The 24,044-nt window shown below is 46.5% G+C and overlaps 3 protein-coding genes across 4 annotated transcripts; 1 reads left to right on the forward strand and 2 right to left on the reverse strand.

Annotated features, from left to right (window-relative positions):
• Nucleotide 1: 1 nt before the first annotated feature.
• adam8a (ADAM metallopeptidase domain 8a) lies at nucleotides 2–7,756 on the reverse strand. 2 transcript variants are annotated; one of them, XM_029175985.3, is made up of 25 exons: nucleotides 7,267–7,755; nucleotides 7,052–7,161; nucleotides 6,900–6,973; nucleotides 6,737–6,815; nucleotides 5,953–6,029; nucleotides 5,453–5,663; nucleotides 5,250–5,327; nucleotides 5,077–5,145; nucleotides 4,379–4,548; nucleotides 4,204–4,285; nucleotides 3,983–4,125; nucleotides 3,722–3,899; nucleotides 3,554–3,643; nucleotides 3,190–3,385; nucleotides 3,016–3,097; nucleotides 2,761–2,941; nucleotides 2,586–2,672; nucleotides 2,417–2,501; nucleotides 2,046–2,154; nucleotides 1,735–1,933; nucleotides 1,579–1,632; nucleotides 1,447–1,503; nucleotides 1,325–1,375; nucleotides 1,138–1,245; nucleotides 2–836 (listed from the first exon to the last, which is right to left on the reverse strand). In XM_029175985.3, the coding sequence occupies exons 1-25, from the start codon at nucleotides 7,310–7,312 to the stop codon at nucleotides 792–794; spliced, it is 2,661 nt and encodes an 886-aa protein (XP_029031818.1). In that variant the 5' UTR covers nucleotides 7,313–7,755; the 3' UTR covers nucleotides 2–791. The 2 variants fall into 2 exon arrangements, with proteins under 2 accessions (XP_029031818.1, XP_029031817.1); XM_029175984.3 differs by having other exon boundaries at nucleotides 7,052–7,756.
• A 672-nt stretch (nucleotides 7,757–8,428) lies between these two features.
• On the forward strand, nucleotides 8,429–10,520 carry znf511 (zinc finger protein 511). Its single transcript, XM_029126889.3, has 6 exons — nucleotides 8,429–8,722; nucleotides 8,807–8,880; nucleotides 9,111–9,312; nucleotides 9,453–9,577; nucleotides 9,888–10,151; nucleotides 10,325–10,520. The coding sequence occupies exons 1-6, from the start codon at nucleotides 8,444–8,446 to the stop codon at nucleotides 10,395–10,397; spliced, it is 1,017 nt and encodes a 338-aa protein (XP_028982722.1). The 5' UTR covers nucleotides 8,429–8,443; the 3' UTR covers nucleotides 10,398–10,520.
• Nucleotides 10,521–11,268: 748 nt separating this feature from the next.
• Nucleotides 11,269–13,113, reverse strand: msx3 (muscle segment homeobox 3). The gene is made up of 2 exons (XM_029126905.3): nucleotides 12,606–13,113; nucleotides 11,269–12,299 (listed from the first exon to the last, which is right to left on the reverse strand). The coding sequence occupies exons 1-2, from the start codon at nucleotides 12,964–12,966 to the stop codon at nucleotides 11,890–11,892; spliced, it is 771 nt and encodes a 256-aa protein (XP_028982738.1). The 5' UTR covers nucleotides 12,967–13,113; the 3' UTR covers nucleotides 11,269–11,889.
• Between the last annotated feature and the right edge of the window lie 10,931 nt (nucleotides 13,114–24,044).

A 24,044-nucleotide genomic window follows, 5' to 3' on the forward strand; every position in this document is an offset into this window, starting at 1 on the left:
CTGAGCGTCAGCTTGGGCTTTATTAAAGGCTCCATCGTACAGAGATCGGGAGGATCCCAATAAATAAGGAACAGTTTAAATACATGTTGATTGAAGTTTACACGTCAAGTCAAGTCGGAGTCACTGTACGACGGAAATCAGCGAAAGGCTGTGATCATGTCCGCTGCATAGAATATGCAATAGGTTATTGATTCCCTTGTGAAACTGCAATTATCATAATAAGTAAACACACAAAGCACAACTGCTTGTGATAATCAGGCACATAAAGTCAAGGAAACGTGTACAAAAAATAAAACATAATAGATAAAAAAAATCCCTAAACATAATAATAATAATAATAATAATAATAATAATAACTTTAAAGTGCCAATATTGGTGCCACACTTTAAAAGAACAAAATTTTAAAAAGCAGTACCGAAACCATGTGAGAAAACAGTGACAATGAACTAAACAATAGCAAAAGTGCACTGTGGTTCTCAGGGTTTTCACATATGACAGAATCAAGGCAGACATTTCCCTTAAATAAAAACAATCAAAAAAAGAAACAGAGGTTCAGTCTGTTAATCATGGCTTCAGGTTTCCATCGCGACCCCAAGGCTTATAAAGGCAAAGCACAGACAGCGATAATCTTCAGTGGCGCAGAGATGCCTGGAAAGCTCTGTCGAAGGCAGATTCCACCCTAACACAGACGAGCGTCCCCTGAGTGGATTTTCCCGGCCTTTGGGTGGGACGAAGGCGTCGTCCTCCCCGCGAGAGGATCCCGGCGTTCATTGGCTGCGCTGTTTCCCCTGTCATCTGGGCCTGGTGGGGGGCATCAGGGCCCTCCTCCCTGCAAGCTGCGAAAACAAACGCCGCCATCAAACGTGCGTTACATGAGCTCCTCTGAGCACAACTGCAAACTGTTTCTAGATTCCTCTTCATTATTTATAAGATGTGCGTCTCCGCGGTGGCTGAGACGGGCCTGTGTGCTCACTGACTCACTCACAGCGAGCCGGCGCTTGCTCATTACACCGCTGAGTCGGCCCAATGCCCGAAACCACAGACGCCTTTATAAACGTGAATGCCCTAAATAACATGAGGAATGCTCGGATGCCAGGGACTCGGGAAAGTCTGTGTGACTGCGGTCTGCAGACCTACCAGCTGAGTGTGTGGCAGTGGAGACGACGCTGCAGACGGCTTTGGCTTCGCTGGAGGCATCAGAGGCTTTGGTTTGGTCACCTTTGCTTGGCACGTGTTGGAAAGGGTCTTTCAAAATAAAGGCACGAACAGTTAAAAGCGGCAATGCAACTAAGTGAAATCTGCGGCTGCTTGTGCCGTCGCTTACTGGCTTTGTTGCAAGCGGTGGTAGAGGTCTGGATGGAGGTAGCGGTTTACCCTGGAGGAGGCAAACAGTTAGAACCTAAAGAAGAAATTAGGCCAGACTGGCAAAGGTCGTTTCACGCTTACCTCTCTGTAGACTGGCTTGCTGGAAACAGCTGCTGGTTGCATGAATGGCTTTACAACCTGGAGAAAGATGCCTTGTCACTGGGTGTAATGCAGTTGGCTAACGACACAGTGAATTCTTAGACTGCAGATTACCTCTGGAGCCTTTCTAGGCTGAGTTACAGGTACAGTCCGCGTGTTCCTTGGTGGCTGCAATGAAGCAAAGGTCGAATTATTATTTCAGCCTTTAAACCAGGGCTCCAACCTAAGACTGAGCCAGTCCTGGTACAACAGCCATGACTCTCAGCGCACCTCTGGAGCGGCTCTGCTGGGCTTCAGTGCTCCGCTTTGCGGCGTGGCAGCAGTAGAGAACAGAGGTTTGCAGGCTTGAGTGGCTGAAGACTCCACGAACGTAGGCTGGCTGATGTGTGCGGTTCCAATTCGAGGGCTGCCTCGGGTGCTGCTTGAGCGAAACACGGGGTTGAATTGTCCTGAGGTAGATGGGAAACATCTATAGAGACATGTGCACAGGAAATACAATTAAAGGTGGACCAGATTTGAAGATATGACTTGGTGAAGATGCAGCAGCGATTTAAGGGTCAGGTGAGACACTTCCTCCGTACCTCTTTGCAGGTCGGCGTTTTCGGACGTAGAGGATCAAACCGCCAATAACCAGGAGCAGAAGGAGGAGTGTGCCGCCCGCCACTGACACGGCGAACACCAGACCTGCCTCTGAACAGACACACACAGCCTGCGTCAGTCGGACAGGAAGCAAGCGTCACTGTAACAGGGTAACTGCATTTGCACAGACTAACGGGGGGGAATTCCATCTGATCGGAGCCCGTCTTCGTCAGAACAGAGCATCGTTGTTTGATTCTACGGGTGATCTATTCCAGCGAATGAATGCATCCTCAGAGAAAAAGAACGACCGCTGTCACGGGTAAAGCGCAGCTCCGAGAAGGTCAAAGGTCATCGGTGCGAACGGGGGCCGTACCTTCAGGCAGCTCCGAGTGCTGCACGTCGCAGAAGGGCGGCGCCCAGCCGGGGTCGCAGTGACACTTGCGCTCGTGGTCACACACCTGCCGGAGATCACACACCCTGCTTCAGTTGTTCCGTAGCTGATCATGTTAGCGCCGTGCATGTGACGCTAGCACGCCTCTTACCCCGTGGCCGTTGCACATGGCGGAGCAGTCCCTGGTTCCGTACGTTTTAACGCCGTTGATGTCCTGGCACCGCTGATCGTAGCACACCTGAAAGGGTCGAGAAGATCGAGTGAGGACGTTGGGAGCGTTGATTGCAGCCCGTGGAGCTCCTCACCCACCGTGTTGCGTTTCTCACCATGTTGTTGCCACACTTGGTCCCAGTAGGCACCATGCCCAAATCTGCAGGGTAGTCGTCGTCAGGGTTCATGGTTGCCTCATTGCATATGTCTCCATTTCCTGTTTTGTAGAAGGACTTCCTGGATGTCACGGGGAACTCCCAGCCTCCAGAGCAGAACAGCTTCCCGCAGGCCTGTTCACTGTAACACAGACCATGTCACCACGGGTCCAACACCCAACAGGGCCGTCCTCTATCACGCTGCTGTTCACACACCTGCTCAGGCACCTCTGGTTAAACGGCGCCCTCCTGCAGTTTCCATGCAGGTAGAAACAAGCGTCGGCAGCGACCTCCGCATCTAAACACAACCAGAACAAACAAAATGGCTGCAGGCTGGTGATCGCGCTGACGCCACAGCTCATCCACGCCGTCCACCCTGCTGCTGCTTACCAGGTCCCCACAGCCTCTTGCAGTGCTCCTGCCGCGAAGGACACCGCCCGTTGTAGCAGTAGCCCTTCCCGCGGTTGCACTGCAGGCCGTTCTGCGTGTAGGCATCAGCAGGACAGGAAGCGGAGAAGCCAGTGCAGTGTTCTGCCAGGTCGCAGTCTCCTGCCTTCGCTCGGCAGACACTGCCCGTTGGTTTCAGCTGCGATTGTGGAGAGAAACACAGATGGTGTGTACCCACTGCTTAAATACGTACACTCGGATATAACCAGCCAGATGGCGCAGCCAGACAGTGTCTAGCTTTATGGTAACACAATTAGCGCCGGTGTGACTTCACTCATGCAGCCATGAGACAGTGACTATTACTTACTTGGCAGTTGTGGCAGCACGCTCCCTCTGCACACTGGGCCCCGGCGTTGAGTCTGCAGGTGGTGGCGTTGCAGCAGGCGTTCTTGCATTCCTGCGGGGCAAACCCAGGTAGTTTGAAAGCGTCACAAACCGCTGCACTGTGTCTACGCCTCCCTTTGCGTGAACAGACCTCGGCGGTTCCGCAGTCGCACTCCTCCCCGGGCTCCAGGAAGGCGTTTCCGCACACCGGCCCCCCGTAGACGCGATCGGTGGACGGGAGGTTGAGCAGACAGGCCGGGTTCACCTCCTCCAGGAACCTGCTGAGCTGCTGCTGGCTGCAGCTGCTGAACTGCTGTGGATACACAAGGCTGGAAGCAAGAAAACAAGAATTCATTTTACTTTTTAATTTTTTGGAGAGCTACAGTCATTTGCATGTGGACGCAGCGTGTACCCGACACTCTCGGCCATGATGCAGCCCTTTTTGGACATGAGGGAGCCACACACACAGTTTTCAGTGTCATGGGACAACCCCAGGTTGTGGCCCATCTCGTGTGCAATGGTGGAGGCTACTCCTATTGGGTTGGAGTTATGGTCCTGTTAAGAACAGATAATGGTTGAGTCTTCACTTTTACATGCGTGTACTGCACTTATTAAACAAAAGAGTGCAGTCACCTCATTGACAGCTCCAGAGTTAGAGGTGCACATCGCATTGGTGTTCGCCAAGCCGACGGTGGAACCATCGAAATCCACACCTCTGAATGGGAAAGGGGATAAACCCTTTAGTTCTGACAGCTTAAGACACAGCAGGTCTGCTTTCATTTAGCGCGAAGCCGTGGCTGCATCTTACGTGATGAACTGTGCATTGTCATGCTTGGTCCTCGGCAGGAGGCTGCGCTGGCGCCACTCGAGGAACCGCCCGAGCGTGAGCTCAGGATTGGTGCTGACGTCTATCTGATCTCTGTAGGACCAGATATCCAGACCGACCAGCATCACGCGGACGCCCACGGGACGGTACAGCTGGCGCAGGTCGGCGTGGCGGCACAAACGGAGCAATTAGCCTCAAACCGAATTTACTGTCGAGTACATTCTGCACTGCACTATTTTTGAATGTGAAGGAGCCCAAGCGCTACAAACATGCCACGTTGTAACAGGAAACCACTGTGGTGTCTAGTGCTGCCTTGATTATCCATTTGTATCGTTCCTACTCGTCCAGAGTATGAAAAGGGAATTGTGCGATATGTGTGAACATTTTCAGCTTAGGTGCGAAGATTCACAGTTAAAGTTAGATTTTCTCCGAGTGAGAACTTTTCCTTCCCTTCACTGGTTAGATTCCAGCCAGTGAAGAACAAGTAGTATCAAGACGGAGTTCTCACATTTATGAAAGTAAAATCTGATGAAGCGCTGCATGAAGAATCTAAGCCAATGAAAATAGACCCAGCTACTGGAAAATTGTGTTGAAACATTAAATATATGATATAAATGCTCATTTGAACTCTAGGATGCCATTTTAGAGCATAATTGAGATTTCTGCAATAACAAAAGTACCTTGTCCACATGGTTTGCTACTTCAAGGAGTCTGGCTGCCATTGTCTTCTTACTGCCAAATTTCTTGTACTGAAAAAAAGATGAATGTAATTGGCATCACCTGAGATGTACCATATAGTCATAGGCTGCATCTAAAAGAACAGATTTGTCAGAGATGGGACAATAGATCAAACCTCTGTTTGGTCGACCACCAGGACCAGCTCCACTGTCCTGGGTTTTACTGCATGGCCTGCTATGTGGGCTCTGCTCTTCTGCATAACGCAACAGACGAGATATAGTGTTATTTGACTGATGATGTTTAATACAGCCTCTGCTATAATCAGCTACAGGCTCCAGACCCTAGTGTGTAGCATGTGTCCACACTGTGCGCCTTTACCAGACTGCTGAGCTGGAACATTCCAGACGGACGAGCTCCATGATCATAGAAGGTGGTCGTGTTTCCATGGGAACAGGAGCTCCTCTTCCTCCTCAGGTGGTTGTAGTTGTAAACAGCATGCAGACCCTCATCACTGAGCACTTCATGCGCCTGCTCGGCCTCGGCCAAAGGTTCGATGAGGTACGTCTGGTCGTGCACGTGCACAAATCCCCTGTAGGACAAAAGGAGGAACGTCAGGGAACAAAGGCAAATCATCTTTCTTATCCACTTGAACATGTTTTATTACAGCTAGACGACAGCTGTAATCAGAGTCTGCACTACATTTAGTCCTAATGGAGGAAATGGATTCTGAGGGACTGACTGTCTCTTTGGATTAGCCACGGTAGTCATGTGTCACAGCAGGAGGCTTCACAGCAAGGGGAACTTTTGTGTTCTGTTCACTGAAACAATTAGCTTTTTGTAATTAGGATAAAGGATGAAATCATTGCAGCATTACTCACTTTATTCCTGAGCACAGTCCCACGCTGGCAGAGGAGTCTTGCACTCCCACTACGTGTCCATGATAGTAGCAGTCAACCTAACCAATAATCAAGAGGAGACGTTTGAACTTTAGTTTTCCACAACCTGTTAAATGTTTAAGTATAAAACCTGAGCCCAGTGTTAGATTAAGGTCTGCTGTGTTGTATCTAACTATCAGAAGAAATGACCTTATATGTCATTTCATCTTTGAGTGTTTAATGTCACTTCCCTTAATGACGAACTGTGTGATTGAGAAATGAATGAAAGGCTTGAAGTATAACGTGATTTCTGCTACTTGGACATAAGAAGGAGGATCTTCAATTGCGTAAATGTTCTGTGGAATGTCCCCATAACAGATTTTGCAGATAATGATGATGATGATGATGATGATGATGAACATGATGATGACAATGATAATGATAATGATGAAAATGCAGATGATCCCTGGTTCATCAATACAAAACCTTGTAAAACTCTATTTGACAGTTCCAGGCTATGACTGTTTTAGACTCAAATAAGACAAAAAAGACAAAACAAGAAAAGGAACTAATTTAAACAAAGCTATTTCTACAACTGGCAGAGGAAATCCTGTACCGCATCATCCACATCTCATTTTAACACATAATTACAACAAATCATGTGAAACCTTAAGATGATGACACCCAATGGTTAAAATACAATCATATGTTTCTTATAGACTCAACCTCATATGATAGAAAGATTAATATTAGAAATATTATAGTAAAACTGTTTTAAATTACTTACTCCAAGATCTGAACTAGTTGTAACTTCGGTGCCCTGAGCGGAATATTGAGTGACAGAAAAGTTTTTCCAGACAAGATCTCTGAAAAAAACAGTTTTCACATCAATAACATTGACTGACAGAGAAAACACAACATTAACACTGTTTTGTAAACTGATGTCTTACTTGTTCCTTTCTAAATGTAGTGTGTAGTTTTTCTCTCCAATTGTCAGAGAATACTGGACAACATCAGGGTACATCTACAAACACAGAAGATGAACGAAGTGCAGTTAATTCTCCAAAATGCCAGAAAGATTTTAAAATGAAAAAATCGTTACCTGGTGTTTAGAATCGTCATTAATGAGTGATTGATCCTTCAGCTTCTGAGGTAGCACTGTTTGGTACTTCATCACATGAGGTAGAGTCCTCACACTGTCCCCAATTGTTCCTGAAAGTAGGACAATGTATGAGAGGAAAGAAAGAAAGAAAGAAAGAAAGAAAGAAAGAAAGAAAGAAAGAAAGAAAGAAAGAAAGAAAGAAAAAGGCGTCGTACCCCACGAGGACAAGATAATCCATATAAAATATCCAGAATAAAGCATGTTGCTCTAACGGAAGAACTCTGTCATTGTGCGCTCAGCGGCCACAGAGAAATGCGAGGGTCCTCGGTTCTCCGCCCCTCCGCTGTGTAATATCCTATAAATTACCGTTTGAGGCTGAGCAACCACATTAGTCACAATCCGAGCTCGTAAAAACTAACAGAAGAAATGTTCAGAGTTTATAGTCCAATGACAATACTTCATGGTTACACGCTGCCGAGCTTGAGTTTAAATGGAACGAAATCGCTTTTCTTATAAACGTTTTTAAAAATATGTTTCCTCCACATTTAACTATTTACAGCTGTCTCTGATATACATGTGTCCATATGGAGAGAGCTGTAACACTGAGTGCAGCTGCATGTTGATGTTTATTCTTTTACAAACAGCCTCAGAATTTTGGACAAGTTGTTTTTTGAACAAGGCAATGTACTAACAATGTAATATTCACCGTGACAGTAAAACCTCGTGTCGCCATCTACTGACCAAAAAATTAAAGTACATGGTTCTACATTCGTACGTTACTAGAGGCCTGCTTAATTAAGAATACGTTATTTAATAGTTAATTATATTTGATGTTTTGAATAGGGTTCTGGTGCAACCAAGCCAGGCTGTCAAATAAACAGTGGGTGTCATACAGGCCAGATCACATTTCAGGGGCAGATGTTAAAAGAGCTTCACAGTAACAGGCTTACAAGAACAAAATGAACGAACAGCGGCCCTTAAGCAGAATAGACTTTAAAATTTCAACACAGGAAACTTGGTGGAACAAAAGTGTTTTTCCCTCAGTCATAAATGATATTAATAGATATTAAATAGCACAAGAAACAGATGCCATTGCTGGCATATTTGTGGCCACTTTGAGCTTTTATCAGGTTTTTGTCTGACTAATGGCAAACTGTTTTATTACAAAACTGTTGCCACAAACATCTTTCTGCTACCAAAGCTATTTGTGTTACTTAGTGCAGACACTTGGATAAAACATCCTCATTACTGGTTCTTAAAGATGAATGGATATAAAGGTCCTTACTAATAATTGCTTAACAATTTATTAATGGAAACCAAACACAATTTTTATACTGCTATACCTCTGACCAGTTGGTGGCGGTGTCGAGCCATTTAGTGCGTCTACAACCGATGACGTCAATAATCTGCGACAATGACAACCAAAACAAAGAGCGCCTTTCGCTGCATGTACTGTGTTTGAACTCGGAGAGCAGCACTGTCACGATAGTTCGGTACTGTCTGGACAGAATGCAGCAGCCTCAAGTGCGACAGCTTTTAGGAAATGCCCGTTATGACCAGTGTCCAATAGAAAACCCCCAGCAGCTGAGGCCGAGTGAGTCTGGAGATAGAAACCCGTTCAGCTTCACCCCGCAGCTCATCCACCTGCACAAGGACCACGAGATGTTTGAGGTAACACAGCGCTGAATGTTGCTCGCACAGTCCCTCCAGCCAACTGACCCCCAGAATGACATACTGGACCGTGTCTGTTCACAGGACGGGGACATTCACAGACACATGTATCTACAAGACCTCTACACCTCCGATAAAGACGATAAACCAGCACTCAGGTATAAAAATAGACGTCACATGCAAATTTATTTACAGTTACTTTCTGTGGATTGCATGACTATTATAGGAACCATTTAAAACTTTATTTATGAATTAAACTTTTTACTTATGCTCAGAACCATAATTAGCGGTACATGTCTTCTGTGGGTTACTAATGCCTTTATTTCTTCTCTCAGTAGCTAGAGAAAGTCAATGACCCAATGACAGATGTTCTCGTGTCCCTTCTCAGCGTGGCAGAGTTTGCCTGTCACATCTCTGGCTGCAGCGCAGTGTTCAGTTCGTTGGAAGAGTATGAACATCACTACAACTCCCTGCACAGACATGTGTGTTCCTCCTGTCGCCGTTCGCTGCCGAGTGCCCGGCTCCTGGACATTCACATTCAGGAGTGGCACGATTCTCTCTTCACAATCCTTGCCCAGAATCAAGACATGGTAAGTAAAATACAATCAAAACATCAAACAAAACATAGTGGGCAATTTAAAGTTAAGTTTACACTCTGTGTGTTATCTGGGATATTTGACACCCTGTTCAATTACTGTGAATCCTATGACCGTTCATTCATGTTTTTCAGTACCAGTGTTTGGTGGAAGGCTGTGGACAAAAGTTCAGGACTAGTAAAGACAGAAAAGCGCATCTAATAGGAATTCATAAATATCCCCCGGACTTCAGATTTGACAAAAGCAGGAAGGACAAAGGGTAGGACATTGTCTTGACATGTGTTTTCCACTAGGTGGCAACAAAATGTCAGTAGAAACATTTCAGTTCAACACTGTCCATGTTATAGTAAACAAGATTTATGCCTCTGGATACGAAAGCTGACAGTGACATATTCTTACAGAAGAGATAAAGTGTTATTATTTATATATTAACTTGAACTTATTATTTAATTATTAACATGATAAAAGCAATACTTTTGTCTTTTGTACCCAAACACTAAACTGGCTTAAATAAATGTTGAATTATTACACTATGTTTAATAACCTTGTTTGTGTATTTCTCTGTATAGCGGACGAGAGACAAAGAAGCAACTGCATAAAGATGCAGCTATGGAGGTAGTTCCTGATGTGTGTAAGTCTGAGGGTGTGTGTGAAGTTTTGTGTGAGGTGCTTACCGACCAGCCTGAGAAAGAGGAATCCATGGAGATGCATGTGTCAGAGGAAGACGTCGCTCACATGGGACAATGTGCCTCTGCTGGGGAGCCTGCAGATGTTAGTGCTGCAGCGCACGGGTGCACAGGCATGGAGCCACAAAAACCACGATACTCCTACAGGTTAGTCCAAGCTGTAGTAAAAGCCCCATTCCAAAAGATATTTCATGGTTAACTCCACAGCCATTTGTTTACCGTAAGGTAATTTGCCAGTTAATCAGTGGAACAACTTTGCGTTGTAAAGGTAAATCTTAATGAAATGCTTTTTAAGCAACAGCCATGTTCTCGTCCCCTAGAGTTCCTACAACGGTTTGCTTTGGTCACGGTTCTGTCCGAGGCTTCAGAGGACGCCGTGGACGAAGGAAATGAAACCCTCAAATGAGCTTTCTGCGTGTTGTTTTTAAAGAGCTATATTTCAAGACCCTTTTTGTAATTAAATATATTAACTGTCTTGTGTCATTGACATAAAATAAATTTTATTGTGCAAAAACATTCAGGTTGTGGTTTAGTCTCACCTTTCGTGCTTGATGTGACCTCTAGCCTGTCAGCAGACAGTGTTCAGCAAGAGCATACTCTTAAAAACTTTATTATGATCCTTTTCTAAGGTCATTGTGCCACACTGATGGAGGGCTTGGCTTAATTCAAAAGAAATGGTGCAGTGTTGTTCCTAATGTAGGCGACATGGAAGCTGGGTGATTATAAATTAAAATAAACAGGTAAATGACAGCGTTTATATCACATATTTTAATAATTGTACAAAACTCTCAAATATGAAATACACTGTACATTAGGACTGATATGAGAAGTTCAGTCATGTTTAAATCTGAGTGTTTCCAAAAATAGCTGAAGATGTATTTACATTTTGTAGTGAAAGTGGCTGGTCTTTGACTCATCAGAAGTCTTTGAACAACTGTGCAAAATGTGTCTTATTCCAAACACCAAAACAACAACAACAAACAAAAAATGACGTAAAACAAAACAAATGGTTTTTGTATTCTTTTGAAATGCAAAACTGAAAATTATCTAGATGCTGAAAACTAAATCACCACGTCCCTGTGCAAAATTAAACATCTGCTTACTAAAATGTCATGGTGAAATATTTTGAATCTTTTTCATGGACATAAGCTCAGTACAGCAGTGGCTAAAAGGCACTAGTGAGCCCTTCATGGCCTGTTCTCCGCATATTACGAGTCTAGATGGCTTCACCACCTGCTTACTCTGATGTCCTAAAACACATCAATCTGAATTGTCTTGCCACCTACAGTCCACAAAAGGAAATCTGACTGTGACATATGATCAATGAATTACAATGAGGTTTTAAGATCAGAGTGTACGATGAATTTAGACATAACATGTAAATAGCGTTCTTTTAGGCCGCTGAGGAAATTCAACAAGTCACTGCTCTAGTCCCAAACATGGAGGTCTTTGAACGCGACATAATCTCGGGCAATAAACCTTTACCCGAAATCTACAGAGATATTTGCTTTAACTGACCATTTTACAATATAAGAAACACCAGAAAACAGTGGGGGGCGCATTCAAAACGAACAAAATGGCCACGTTAAGAAATAGTTTACCATCAGGTTTTAACTACTCATCAACAGAAAATGTAGAAACATTTACAAAAGACAAAAAAAAAAATCATACACTTTTGCTCCACTTACGCGTAAATGAACCACTTATTTTTAAATTAATGCCGGATTTTCCTGCCAACACATTTGTAACAAAAATACGTTTCATTACGCCACTAAATATTCCTCAATAACGAAAAACATCTGACCCCAGATTTCACTTTAGGTTTCAGGCGGTTTGGGCGTTTTTTGCGGTGCTTCCTGTAGCGCAGTCCGAAGGTGGCTGGGCGTTAGGAAGACAGGTAGTACATCCCATACGGTCCACTGAATAGTCCGGGGACAGGTACGGCGGGGCGCGGTCCGTTCAGGGCCCCGTACATTGACGGTGCGCCCATGGAGGCACTCAGGGGGAAGGGGAAGGCGAAGGCCGGCAGCAGCGGCTTCGTGGCCAGCTTGAGCTTCTCCAGCTCGGCCTCCTGCAGCCTCTTGGCCTTGGCTCTGCGGTTCTGAAACCAGATCTTGACCTGCGTCTCCGTGAGGCTGAGGGAACTGGAGAACTCGGCTCTCTCCGCGATGGAGAGGTACTGTTTCTGTCGGAACTTCCTCTCCAGAGCAAGCAGCTGCGAGGTTGTGAAGGGAGTTCTGGGTTTCCTGTTGTTCTTGTGTTTCCGTAGGTTGCACGCCGCCGGGCTGGGGAGTCCTGGAAGCGCAGTTAGAAAAAGCCACATTAGTTGCACGGAAAATGAGAATTATGTCCAAACTGGGGAAAAAAACATACCGTAAAATTAGTAGCAGATATGTGCCTCACATCTGCATGTTTAATCATCCCTCAAGGATTTTGCATCCAGTTATTCCACTAGTGTTATCTACACACACTCTTGTATTATAGCGCATCTTTAGAGGTCTCCAAAGCAGTTTTAGACGAGCTCCCTTAGCCGAATTGCGATATGTTTTATTAGAACCCAATAGGAACACATAGGAACCGTAATGTGACGTCTACACTCACTTGGAGGGGACGCGTAAGGAGCCTGGAGCCAGGCGCTCGTCTCTTTGTCGCTGTGGTCACACGCCTCCGGTTTGGACCGATAAAGTTCCCTCGGTGACGCGCACTCCGTCTCGTCCGCCTGTGCGCAGAGGGACCCGGGGTCCGGGGAGGGGAGGCTTCTCCCCGGCGTCCTGTCCGCTATGAGGGACTCCACGCTGAAGGGCAGCTCCACGCTTCTGCCCGTGCACCTCCTGACAGGTGACAGGTCCAGCTTTTCGGGTCCCACGGCGGCAGCGGCTCGGTTCTCAGGTGAGGTCTCCCCCGTGGCAGCCGAGGGCGGCGATCCCCGCGCAGGATTCATCACGCACGACTGTGGTGCCATACAAACTACTTTTCTGCCACGATCCCCGTCGCTGTTTCCGCGTTTCCCCTCAGAAATCGGTTATTGCCGAGGTCCCGCCGACGCTGCACAGCTTTGACGCGCAGACTCGCCTCTCCTGCGAAATGCCACAAGTCGCCCTCTCATCTTCCCGCACGCCTATGAGCCGCCGCGCGGAGGCCACGTGACTCGATTCAAACGGCCTCTGATTGGTCGCTTCTAATGACAGTTCGGCGACGATTTCACGAGTTACTCCACTAACAAACTGTGCCTCACTCCCAGCGCTGCGCCCAAATCCTTCCTCTAAAAACATCTGTAAACTACCAAACAACCAAGTGGATGAAGTTAATGGTCAATATAATGATGCCTCGGTTAAAAAAACCGAAACAGGATTAAAAATGAAATTATTTCAGCTGAATTCCGATTTACATGTTTACACACATGGTTCCAAACTTTTAATAATGCTGCTTCGTATTACGCAGCATAACTGTCCACACGCTGTAGGTGTCACAGGAAACTCGGCCAACAAATATTTACCAGTTTAAAATGTTTTCCATTGTGTTGCAAAAACTACAGTGTCACTCCCTGTTGTGCTGGAGAATATGTCGACAGTAGTTTATTGCTGTTTCATTAAAGCAGCAAGGCAATCCAGGCTGTGATTTACACTAGGTTTTATACTTGTAAGAGTTATTATCACTGTAAATTTATATCTCGGGGCCAGTAATCTAATTATCTATGGCTGTGTATTGGCTGTATTTCATCCCATTGTGTTCATTGTCCGTGATTCCTTTGAGACACAGTAAAAGCACGACTTATGCCGAAGAGGCCCGTTGAAGAAGCCCGTCCAAATAGGTCTTGTTCTGCAGCGCTTCGGACCAGGTCGAATCATTTTCGGTGAAACCCAATATGTGAGAGTTTCTCTGTCTTCGGGGAGCCGCTGCAGAGCCTGCAGCAGAGCACTATCTGTCTCTAGGACAATTGGTTAAATGGAGTTAACTGTTTCTTTCTCCCCGAGGTACATTTCTGCTTTGATCCTGCTGCGCCTGGCGCCTGTCTGCTCCCCCCCCCCCCCCCTCCCTCCCTGTGTGACAATGATAGATTGCTGGGTAACCATACAGGCTTTCAATGACTGTAATTTAGTGCCTGACAACATTACATTCTCCTCTACTTACTGTGAATATTACTACTCTCGCTGTCGTCCTGCCTGAAAAGGGATGTGGGGCTGTCTGTGATGCTTTGTTTCCCCTCCATTGTTTCGTAATGAACGAGCTGCTGCTCTCTAAGCACCAATGAATACAATATTATGTTCAGAGGCGTCTATCTACTGCAGAACAGTTGAAGTCGTTTCAGGCTTTACTACATCTGCTACAAGTGGCATCTTAAGGTTATTTAGGTTAATTATACATTTTAGAGCCAAAATGTAAGGAACAGCTTGTTGAATGATACCAACAAGCCTAAGAGTTCTTTATTTATAACATGTTTGATCCAGCAATCACTTGCTAAACTGTCACCAAAGTCATTATGATGCAACATATTTCATGACAGTTTATCAAATATCAGGAATTTGACTAAAACCCAAAATGTGAAGATGCTGGTGGCACTGGAGGAAACATCAGAGAGTCATATTAGTCTTTGTGGGCTCAGTCCTCTATATATAAATGTCAGTCCAGGATGTAACGGCAGCCGCTCCAGTAGCCTCCTGCAAACACACACACACCTCACTGATTCTTCCCAGAGTCAAGTTGATTGTTTAAAGGCGTCAGTTGTGGTTTCACAAAGAGTTTCCCTTTCAAATCAAACAAGTTGAGGCTGGTTGTGTATATTTATTTATTCTCTTTAATCTTTCTCTTTCGTGAAACTTGGCAGGGCATCCTAAGCAAACTGCGAGTAAAGGGGGCGGGAGTCGCGAGGCATAAACATTTATGAAACGCACAGCGGGGGAACTTTTGCGGTGAACGTTTACCGTCTTTGAAAGAGCCGGGGCGCCTGGTGAAGCATAACAGAACATTATCCTGCGTCCGGGTGGACCTGCCGACATCGGTATGCCCCAACGTCAGCCCACGTGGGATCCAACATTTCCCCTCCATGCTGATATTAACAATAAACCCAGGTTCAGCTTATAGACGGGGTAAAATAAAACGATGGGTGTTTAATTAATTGCTGAAAATAATCCAGTCAACGCACACGCACGCTTGCTTGGCTCCAGCTTGCCCCGTCCTGACACTCATACCAGGGATCCTCCCTGGGAGGATGTGCAGGGCCCGCAGTCTTCACAGTGATGTCTCTGCTTATCTGATCGGAGCTTGAAGTGAACTGCAACAACATGTCAGACTTGATTAGCGCCTTCATCTTTTCCCCCTGTCGGCGCATGGTGTCATGTGAGCCGCTACTATCTCTGCACCCACTCAAGGTCAGGGCCAAACTGTGAAAGAGGTCGGGGTGCGACCTGTTGACTGTTGTAACACACGTTCATTTTCTCTGTTTTCTAACCTCAGGTGCTAAAACAGCGTTACCTTGGACACCACAGAGGTTTATTTTGAGGACAGTACTTTATTAATGTCTAAGAGATGCCTCATGTGGCAGATGATGCTTGAAGCCTTTTGTAATTACCCGATGGGCCGATGATCGCTTAAGTGCTTTTCACTTATCCTCTGGTTGTTGGAGCCAGGGGGAAAGTGGTGACAGGTGAGCAGCAAGCGGGTCATTGTGCCTCTGTGTGCGCTGGGTCTGGTGACAGGAAGGCGCGCTCCACATGGCGTCCGACGGAGAGGAGCGGAGGCTTTGCCTGATGGCTCGCCGGTGAGTCTTGCCTGCGGTGCCAGGCGCTAACAGGTGAACACAGAGATATTGTTGCCGTATTGTTGTGGTCGGGGCAGAAACGCAGGGGAGCGGGGGCAACCGGACACTCTCTCTGGAGCGAACTCAGCGCCGGCGCTGACAGCGCAGGGGGGAACTCGGGCGGCTGATGGTAATGATGATGGTAATGATGTCGGAGAACGGAGATAGAGATGTTAAAATTGTCAAAGACTCGTTATTGTCTGGCTCTGATGGGAGATTTAGGCGTCTTTAGTATGAGGGTGATGACAGAAAACATTACGGGACTAATGGAAGCAAGAGAAACCTGAAACACGCACTCTCCCCATCGCCCCATCACCCGGGTCCCTCTACGATCTATAAATTTAGCGCGAGATAAATTCACAAACCTCCGTGTCACTACATCCGCTTCCCACTTTCAGTGATTTGCAGGGTGAGGTCAGACCGCAGCACACTGGAAGACACAGCGAGCACACTCGGGTGCACAGTAGGCCTCTGGAAGCCGATAATGGCGCCGTGATTTGTGTCAAACAGCTGCTGCCGATTATCTATTTGCACATTTGGTTGAACATTTTCCAGATCTATTAACTCCCATCAAATGACATTTAGGGATGAGGGCGAGTAAAGGCAGCTGCTCCGCAACATGCTGCAGCAGCTAAACGCTGACAAGTCCCACAGGCACCGCTATTGGGAAATGAAAGGCTCACTGAAACTCTCCAGTCATTTTAGGAATTGATTTGAAAAGCAGAAATGAAAGAGGAAACCCAGAGGCAGCTGACCTGGCTCTGTCTAAAGAAAACATAAATGTGATAGAGAGCTTAAAGACAGAGTAGATCTTCATATTGAGAGAAATACAGTATCTATTCTCACTCTGCGTTTTGACCTATTTAAGGTGGAAACTCTTCTGACTGTCCAACAAAAATGCAAATCATTTATTATAAGTTGTGATAAATGTATTAAACTCAAGCAGTGTTGGCTTTTTGGAACACGTGTCCGAGCTTTATATACATATTTTCCTCCAACTCGTGACTCATACTGACTTGATACGATTAGCTCAATAAATTATAATGTCGTAATCTACTTGGGGCTCTCATAAAAGCCGGAACAAATTGCCTTGCTGAAGGGCACATTTTAGCGCTCGCCTGCGATGGTGAAATGGTTCTTTGTGTTCCCTCGTCTTTACGCGGACCTTTGGAGTCCATCAGCTGATTGAAGCCAGTTGGATGTTCCGGTCACACCAGCTTCAGGCTCACACGCACACCTCCTTCCGGCTCACGCTTCAGTCCACCTCGCTCATCAATACAGAAACGGAGCATAAGCATTAAAAGACGCTTAGGACGCCAACCTGTGTGCGTGTGGGAACGTGAGCTGCCGCCTATGATCTCAGCGCGGTGACAACCTGAACAAATATGCTGAGTCGATTCTTCTGAGATTACAATAGATTCCACGTCGTCTCCTGAAGCTATGAAAGGGATGGGAGGGCACAGCAGAGGCCCCTGAATCAACAACCATTAAATTCTCCCCACTTCTGCGTGAGGGGAGACTTCACACTTTAAACCAACCAAACACAGACCGAATGTGGGGAGAGGAGACGTTGTTTTATTACGGAATTTCATCTTATCTAGTCTATTTTTGGGGACGTGTGCACATACAGTACATGTGGTGAAAGATGAGGATGGTGTGAAGAGAGAGGAGAGTGGATGAAGGAGGAGATGAAAGCTTTGTTGTGCGGATGTTTAATGAGCTGGAAAACACAATTGAACTTCTCTGACTGTGGAAATTGCTGTGAGGGCATCGTAAATTAGCGCCAGTGTGGGAGCTAGCCTGCTGACAGAAAAGGGGCTTTGTGTGGTTAGGGCTCCTTCGCAGGCCCGCGTCCGCCGGGACCCCTGGAGCGGCACCGCGGCCCGATCTGCCGCACGACGAGGGGTTCGGAGCGACTGTGGGACGCGGTCGGACGAACGGCTCGCGGCGCTTGTGTTTGTTTGCTTATTTGGCCGATTGGCCTTCCACCTACTCACCTCATTTCCTTCTGTTTTTGTTACTTTGCCTCTTTAATACTTTGCGTTCTTCTTCGTCCATTAAGCCAAAGAGCAGATATGTGAAGATATGTAGCTGATGATGGAGAAAGGCTCTCTGATATTTAGTGAACTCCAAAGGGTGACTCTTCACTCTGACTTTGCAGGCTTGGCACATGCCTTCTGTTACTAAGTGGCTTCATATTGAAAGGCTCTGCGGACACTATTCTCTCTCCCACTGGGTGCCAGCCTCTCTGCCCTGGCAGCTGCTGGGATTTAGAATAGACCCATAGTTTCCCCTCTGCAGGTGAGCTGCACAGCCAAAACAGGGCCCCTCAAAGGCCCTTTCAGTGCCTCAATAGGAAACTGACTTGGGGAGAGAGGAACGGGCACACAATGGCCGCCTTCTCTGGACACAGAGAAGATGGAGATGAGCTTTAGTGCTGCTTATAGCCATGTCGGGGAGAGGTGATGAGAGAGGAGACGGGAGGATGAGTTCCCCCTATTAGCTTTTTAAAGGCGTGGTTCTTCCCCCTCAGCGTTTCTTAGCTCCTCCGCTGACAGAGCAGGGACGTCCCGTCACCCCGCATATCTGATGTGAGTGCTCTGTCTTTGAAACCTGACGAAACAAAATGTTTTTCCATGTCCCGGGGTGACGAGGGCGACACCCGGCTCCTATCCTCCCCTCCGGTCCTCCCCCTTCCCCTTCGGCCCTGCTCTCCTTTCTCTCACCGTGCAGGGAGGGAAGAATCCACCTCTCCCTGCGTCCACTCACCTCCTTTTCATAGTTGGCTTTTTAACTTTTATTAGCAACAGCTTTCGGTGACGTGTGAAGAGCTTGCGACAGGATGAGGGAGGGGATGAGAGAGCATTTAAAAGCCTGGACCAGAGAGCTGAACTTTCTTTTTAGTCCAAAAAATACAACACAACTTGATCTCTGCCTTTAAATTATGGCGGTGTTGTGGATTGTGACTTATCACCTTCTCCTGATGTTGGGCTGTGATTCTGCTACAACACAAGGAGGGTCACAGAGCTCAGGTCCTCTAGGAGCCTTTTATGAACTTGGGTTTATTTGGGTTCTCAAAAGTCTGAATTTAGTTAAAGGGCCCTTAAAATAAACCAGAAGAAACAACTGATTTGTCTGAAGCCATTAGATGTTTTAACAGAGTCTCTGGCAGCGTAATATACTGGAACTAATTTATGTTAGCGTGAATTAGTTTGAAAGAGAAAACAAACGACAGCTTCATTCGTCTCCTCACCATCTTAACACAACACACTGTGTATTTCTTGCACGGTTTTGTTCTGGTAAACCTCTAGAACTCCCGTCACATAGTAGCTCGGATTCCGAGGTTAAATCTTAACCACGTGATCACGAGTCATTTAGTAAAATTCCTGTCAAAATGAATGTTTTGGTTATTGTTTACATTTCTGCAGATTTCAAACACATGGTCGTCTCAGAGATCACGGAGCCTTTAGCTGTCTAATATAATTAAGAAGATGCTATCAGTCGCTGTCTCATTTTTCCTCTCTTTTCTCTCGCTGTCCTTCCTTCCTTCTCCTCATCTAATCAGTTCCACTCTGTTATTGCTGGCCTCGGGCTGTTTACCTCTTTGCTAAACTGCTTTCACAAGCATGGGACCGGCTCAGATGTCCATTAGACCCTCTAAACACCCACTCTGCCTCTCAGTCACTGTGCGGCTGACCTCACGCTGGTCGTTACCGTCATTATGGCATCAGCGCTCCCTGATGTGACGTCCCTCGCACCTTCTGAAGTCGGGAGTCGCTTTGCCCCTCTGATGTTCGTCGACCGCGTTTGAAAGGTTAAGTGGGGGATCGGGGCTCTCGCGGCCGATACCGTGACCGCAGCCCTGGAAGACATTAGAAGCTATGAAATCCAGGACAGACACTTCAACAGGAGTTCTGGGGACAGACATGCTCATGAATGCACAATGCTTCATGTACTATTTGCTTTGAGGTTTTCAGAAGAAAGAAGCATTTCCTGCCGTCAGAGCAGCTGGGAATGATTTGGGGACATTAGCAAAATCCTATTCTGGCAAGTGTCTTTCCTCAGGGATAAGTTCACAGGACTGTGTAAACCAATAATGTAACAGTAACTTCCTTTAGACAGACTCTTCCGGTGTAGAAATATTTTAGAGGACACAGTGGGCATCATTGTCTTCTAGCTTCAACCACATCATTTAAATATTGTTGCAACATTTATTTTAGTACTTGCTCAGCTGCATAGAGTTCATTTAAAATATCTGAATTATTTAACTCTTTCTTTACACAGGTATCTATTTAATGTCTGAGTAGTTTAGAGCCAGACATTCTATTGGACACAGGATGGGAATAAAGATGTCTGTGAGAGGTTGAGGTCTGGAACCAGAGGCTGCACAGTGGCTTTAAACTCCTCATACCGTAAACATCTAAGGACAGTCATCGCTGGCAAATGAACGTCAACCGGTGGAGTCAACTCAGACCTGACTCACATCCTCTGTTTACAGGACACTCAATGATGTGTCAAGAGACGCTGCAATTAGGCACGAGTGGTACAGGAGCAAGGCCCATGAATGATGAGTAATAGAAATCTGATTATTGGAGTCACGCTGTACTAGAAATACTGGAAATGCCACTGCTTGAATGAAGCAACTGGTTGAACCAATGGAAGCTTAGGTGGGAACCTAGATCTTTATAGAAAATTGATCAATCCAGGTTGGGAAACAGCGTTAGTATGATAAAGAGGCTGCACATGAGAAAATCACTAAACCCTTCACGCACCAATTAGCTGAGGATAAATGATGAGTACCAGAGATTAAGTAATCATTTTAATTGAACCAGCTGGGTTTGACATTCTTTGTCACCAGGAAGTCTGTAATTATCTCTGACTGTGTAACAAAGAAACCGCTGGTATTTGAAGTATAAAGATGCACAAAGAAGGGTCATAAATCACCTCCACTAAGGTACAAATAGCCTGGGATTAATCTTTACATATACGTAGAGGCTAAACTTTGTGTTACTTATGATAAAGGAGTGCATGAACTTCAAACAGTGTGAGTTTTGTCAACCGATCATATCTGCCGGCCAAAAAAACAAAAAGGCAGAAAGCATAAAAAGTTTCATCTGCCGACAGAACAGGCACATGTTTCTTTAATAAGGATGAAAGCACGGTGCTCTTGTAACTGGATCTGTCTGTAGCAGGCAGCTTTCCATCACGGAACAGCGGGATCCTCTGCTTAGCCCAGGAGCGCGGGGACAGATGGGACCGTGACACGCAACGCGCGCCGGCGGCGGGCGCCTCGCGACGACGGCCCGCGACTCCAGCGCGGAGAACATCTGTAACGCTTGTACGTGCTGCCAACACCTGTACGCGGCCGCTCCGCGCTCCGTCGCCGTCTCGCGGGATGCGCTCCCCCGCCGGGCGCGTCAGCTGACAGCCCTGTGATGAATTCTGCGGCGCTGTGGGTCAGAGGTTAAAGGTCAGGGGGTACTCCAGCTGGCAGCCAGGGCCGCAGCGGACTCCAATGAGGAGGCATTCAGTGGTCAGAGGAGGAGGGGGGAGCTGGGCCGGCAGAGGAAAGGCTGATGTTGTTCCTCTTGTTTGATGTACTCCACCCTGCAGGCTTTTTCCCCTCTTCTGCCATGAATCATCGCTTCGCTCAGATGTTTGAAACTGAAAACAAGCAGGAATTTATCTAAACTTGAAAAAAAAAGACTCATCAATGGGATTTTTTTTGTATTTACTGTGCATCTAGAATGTTAATTGTCACAAACCCAAAAGATTACTGCCTGATTATTATCACCTGACTGTGCAGCCTCTGCCCCGTAGAGCTTTATATGACTCTAAATCTCATTGTTTTGGTTTTCTGGTCCTCCTTTTATTGCTTCGTTCCACCACGACGGCTCTCATGATATCATACTTGGCAGCAGCAGGTGGCTCGGGTCAGTCGCAAAGCCATTTTATCAAGCTAGCGCATTTAGCCCAAGAAGAAGGAACCTTGTACCCACAGTACGAGCTTGCGTCTATCGCTGAGTCTGAGTTTCTGCGTATAATGTGGAGGCCCGATGCTTTAATTAATGAGCCACATGTGCCTAGTGTTGGCACAGTGTGTGTGTGTTTCATTTAACATAGTTTTCCAAAACATTAGTTCTCCTTGAGTGGAAAATGTTTAATGAGCAGCGCACAAAACACAGTAAATAGCCATTAAACTTCCTTTAATAGCTCCCACATGTTTACTGGGTTTATGAGGGGTGTGATAGAGGCAGAATGAGGGTGTGGACTACATTTTCTGTGTGTGTGTGTGTGTGTGTGTGTGTGTGTGTGTGTGTGTGTGTGTGTGTGTGTGTGTGTGTGTGTGTGTGTGTGTGTGTGTGTGTGTGTGAGTGTGTGTGTTTGAGGGGGGGCTGTGTATCTATAATGTATTGACTCACGCTGTCAAAGCTGTGTAGTGACTCCACTTCAGGCTAGTTCCACTAATAGCCGTCATTCACAGGTCTCCTGAACATAAAGCGCGACTGTATTCCTCCTCTTCAATGACAAAGAGCTTATCAGTCGTCGCTGACCTCACAGTTCCTCTGTCTCCTTCGCACACCCCCCCTCCCTCATTTGCCTCAGCTGTCACCGACGCTATTGTGGCTGGAGCCAGATCGGCAGGTGGCTCCTGGCGCGACGCTCCCCTCTCCGTGCCCGTCTGTGTGCAGTAAAACCTCTCCCAGCGACGCAGCTCTGACATCTCCCCTGTTCACCCGTCATCATCACAGCGCTTCGCCTTTGCCTACGCACTTTCACGGAGGTCCTTCCCCCAGTCCTGTAATTTGTGCGGTTAACTCCACCATAAGATGTCTAATGTGTGTTTAATGGGTGTTGGTGAAGCATCAATTAAGTTAATTGTAGATCATTCAGTTAATTTTAGTTATTTAGAAAACCCCAGCTTTCCCAAATGTTGTGAGTGTGGGGGATATGACGGAAGACTGTGAGTACAGACTGAGAGGTGGTTAGCCTCAAATGCAGCCCTGCGCTCCGGGAAGACCTTTATGGGATTTACTGATAGTAATGACAGTGATGATGAGGCGCTGGTGCTGATGATTGTTTTAGTTTGCAGTTTACATTTGAGGCGTAGAGCGCGTTCATTACCACGCGTCCAAGAGAGACTGGGGTTTGTGCGTGCAGCCTGACGTCTCCACAGTGATCGCTGCCTGTTAGACGCTGTGTTTGCTATTTGTTTCCTCGCCAGTCAATGCGTCTTGATGAAGCGCCACTTAAAGTCGAGTAGGAACACGACGGCCGCATTCCTCCGAGCCTCGGCAGCAGTAAGCTGTTATTGGCTTTGGGGCCGGGCCAGGACATCGGATGCCGCGCTTGAGTTACAGTTTGAGGAACGTGCTGTCGTCACGTGACGCTGGAAGCGACACACACACACACACGTTCACGCCAAGAGTAAGCAAAGTGACGGCGGCATCATTCATTCATAAATGGGAATTTAGTCAAAAATTCATTTTAGTGTTTTCCTGCATGAATTGCTGCAGGCTGTAACATTTGGAGCGTGTTTTCTAACCCAGAACTGTGGAAATAAATCACACTTTTATGCTGCATTAAAATTTTTACAGACAGGCAACTTTTTCTTGGCTCCCTTGCATTTTGTGTGTGTGTGCATGCGTGTGTGTGTGTGTGTGTGTGTGTGTGTGTGTGTGTGTGTGTGTGTGTGTGTGTGTGTGTGTGTGTGTGTGTGTGTGTGCGTGTGTGTGTGTGTGTGTGTGCATTTCACAACACGCTGCCAGGAATCGCTGTGTGCCGGCAACTCCCATTCATTCTGCGTTTTACCGTCGCCCTCACGTTCTCTCTAAAACCTGCCATTCACGCCACACACAGGCTCTCGCAGCAAACCAGCAGCAGGATGAAGTTCAGCGTCTGGAGCTGCTCCCCACATGTGACGATTCAATTAAGAAGCTAGGAGCGTTGGAGGCTCCTTAACAAATCATCTATCGTGCTTGTTTACCTGCAGGCCTAATAATTACACTATGTAAAGCTTAATCTTTAACCCATGAGGGTTAGGGTTACTATTTTTACTAACTTCATCACTAATGGTTCTGTCTCATAATAAGTAAGTAAAGGAGACGTGATTTCTTTTTCTTGTGTGTGCGAGTCACGGACCTTTGCCACCCAGACGCTGGTTGAACCACAGCAGAGCGTGTCTTCCTGTAAGTCTGTGGGGCCACGAGAGGTTCAGGGAGCAGAGTCCTGTGGTTAGTCTG

Source organism: Betta splendens, chromosome 15 (genome assembly GCF_900634795.4).
Source record: "Betta splendens chromosome 15, fBetSpl5.4, whole genome shotgun sequence".
In the NCBI taxonomy this organism is placed as follows: Eukaryota; Metazoa; Chordata; class Actinopteri; order Anabantiformes; family Osphronemidae; genus Betta; species Betta splendens.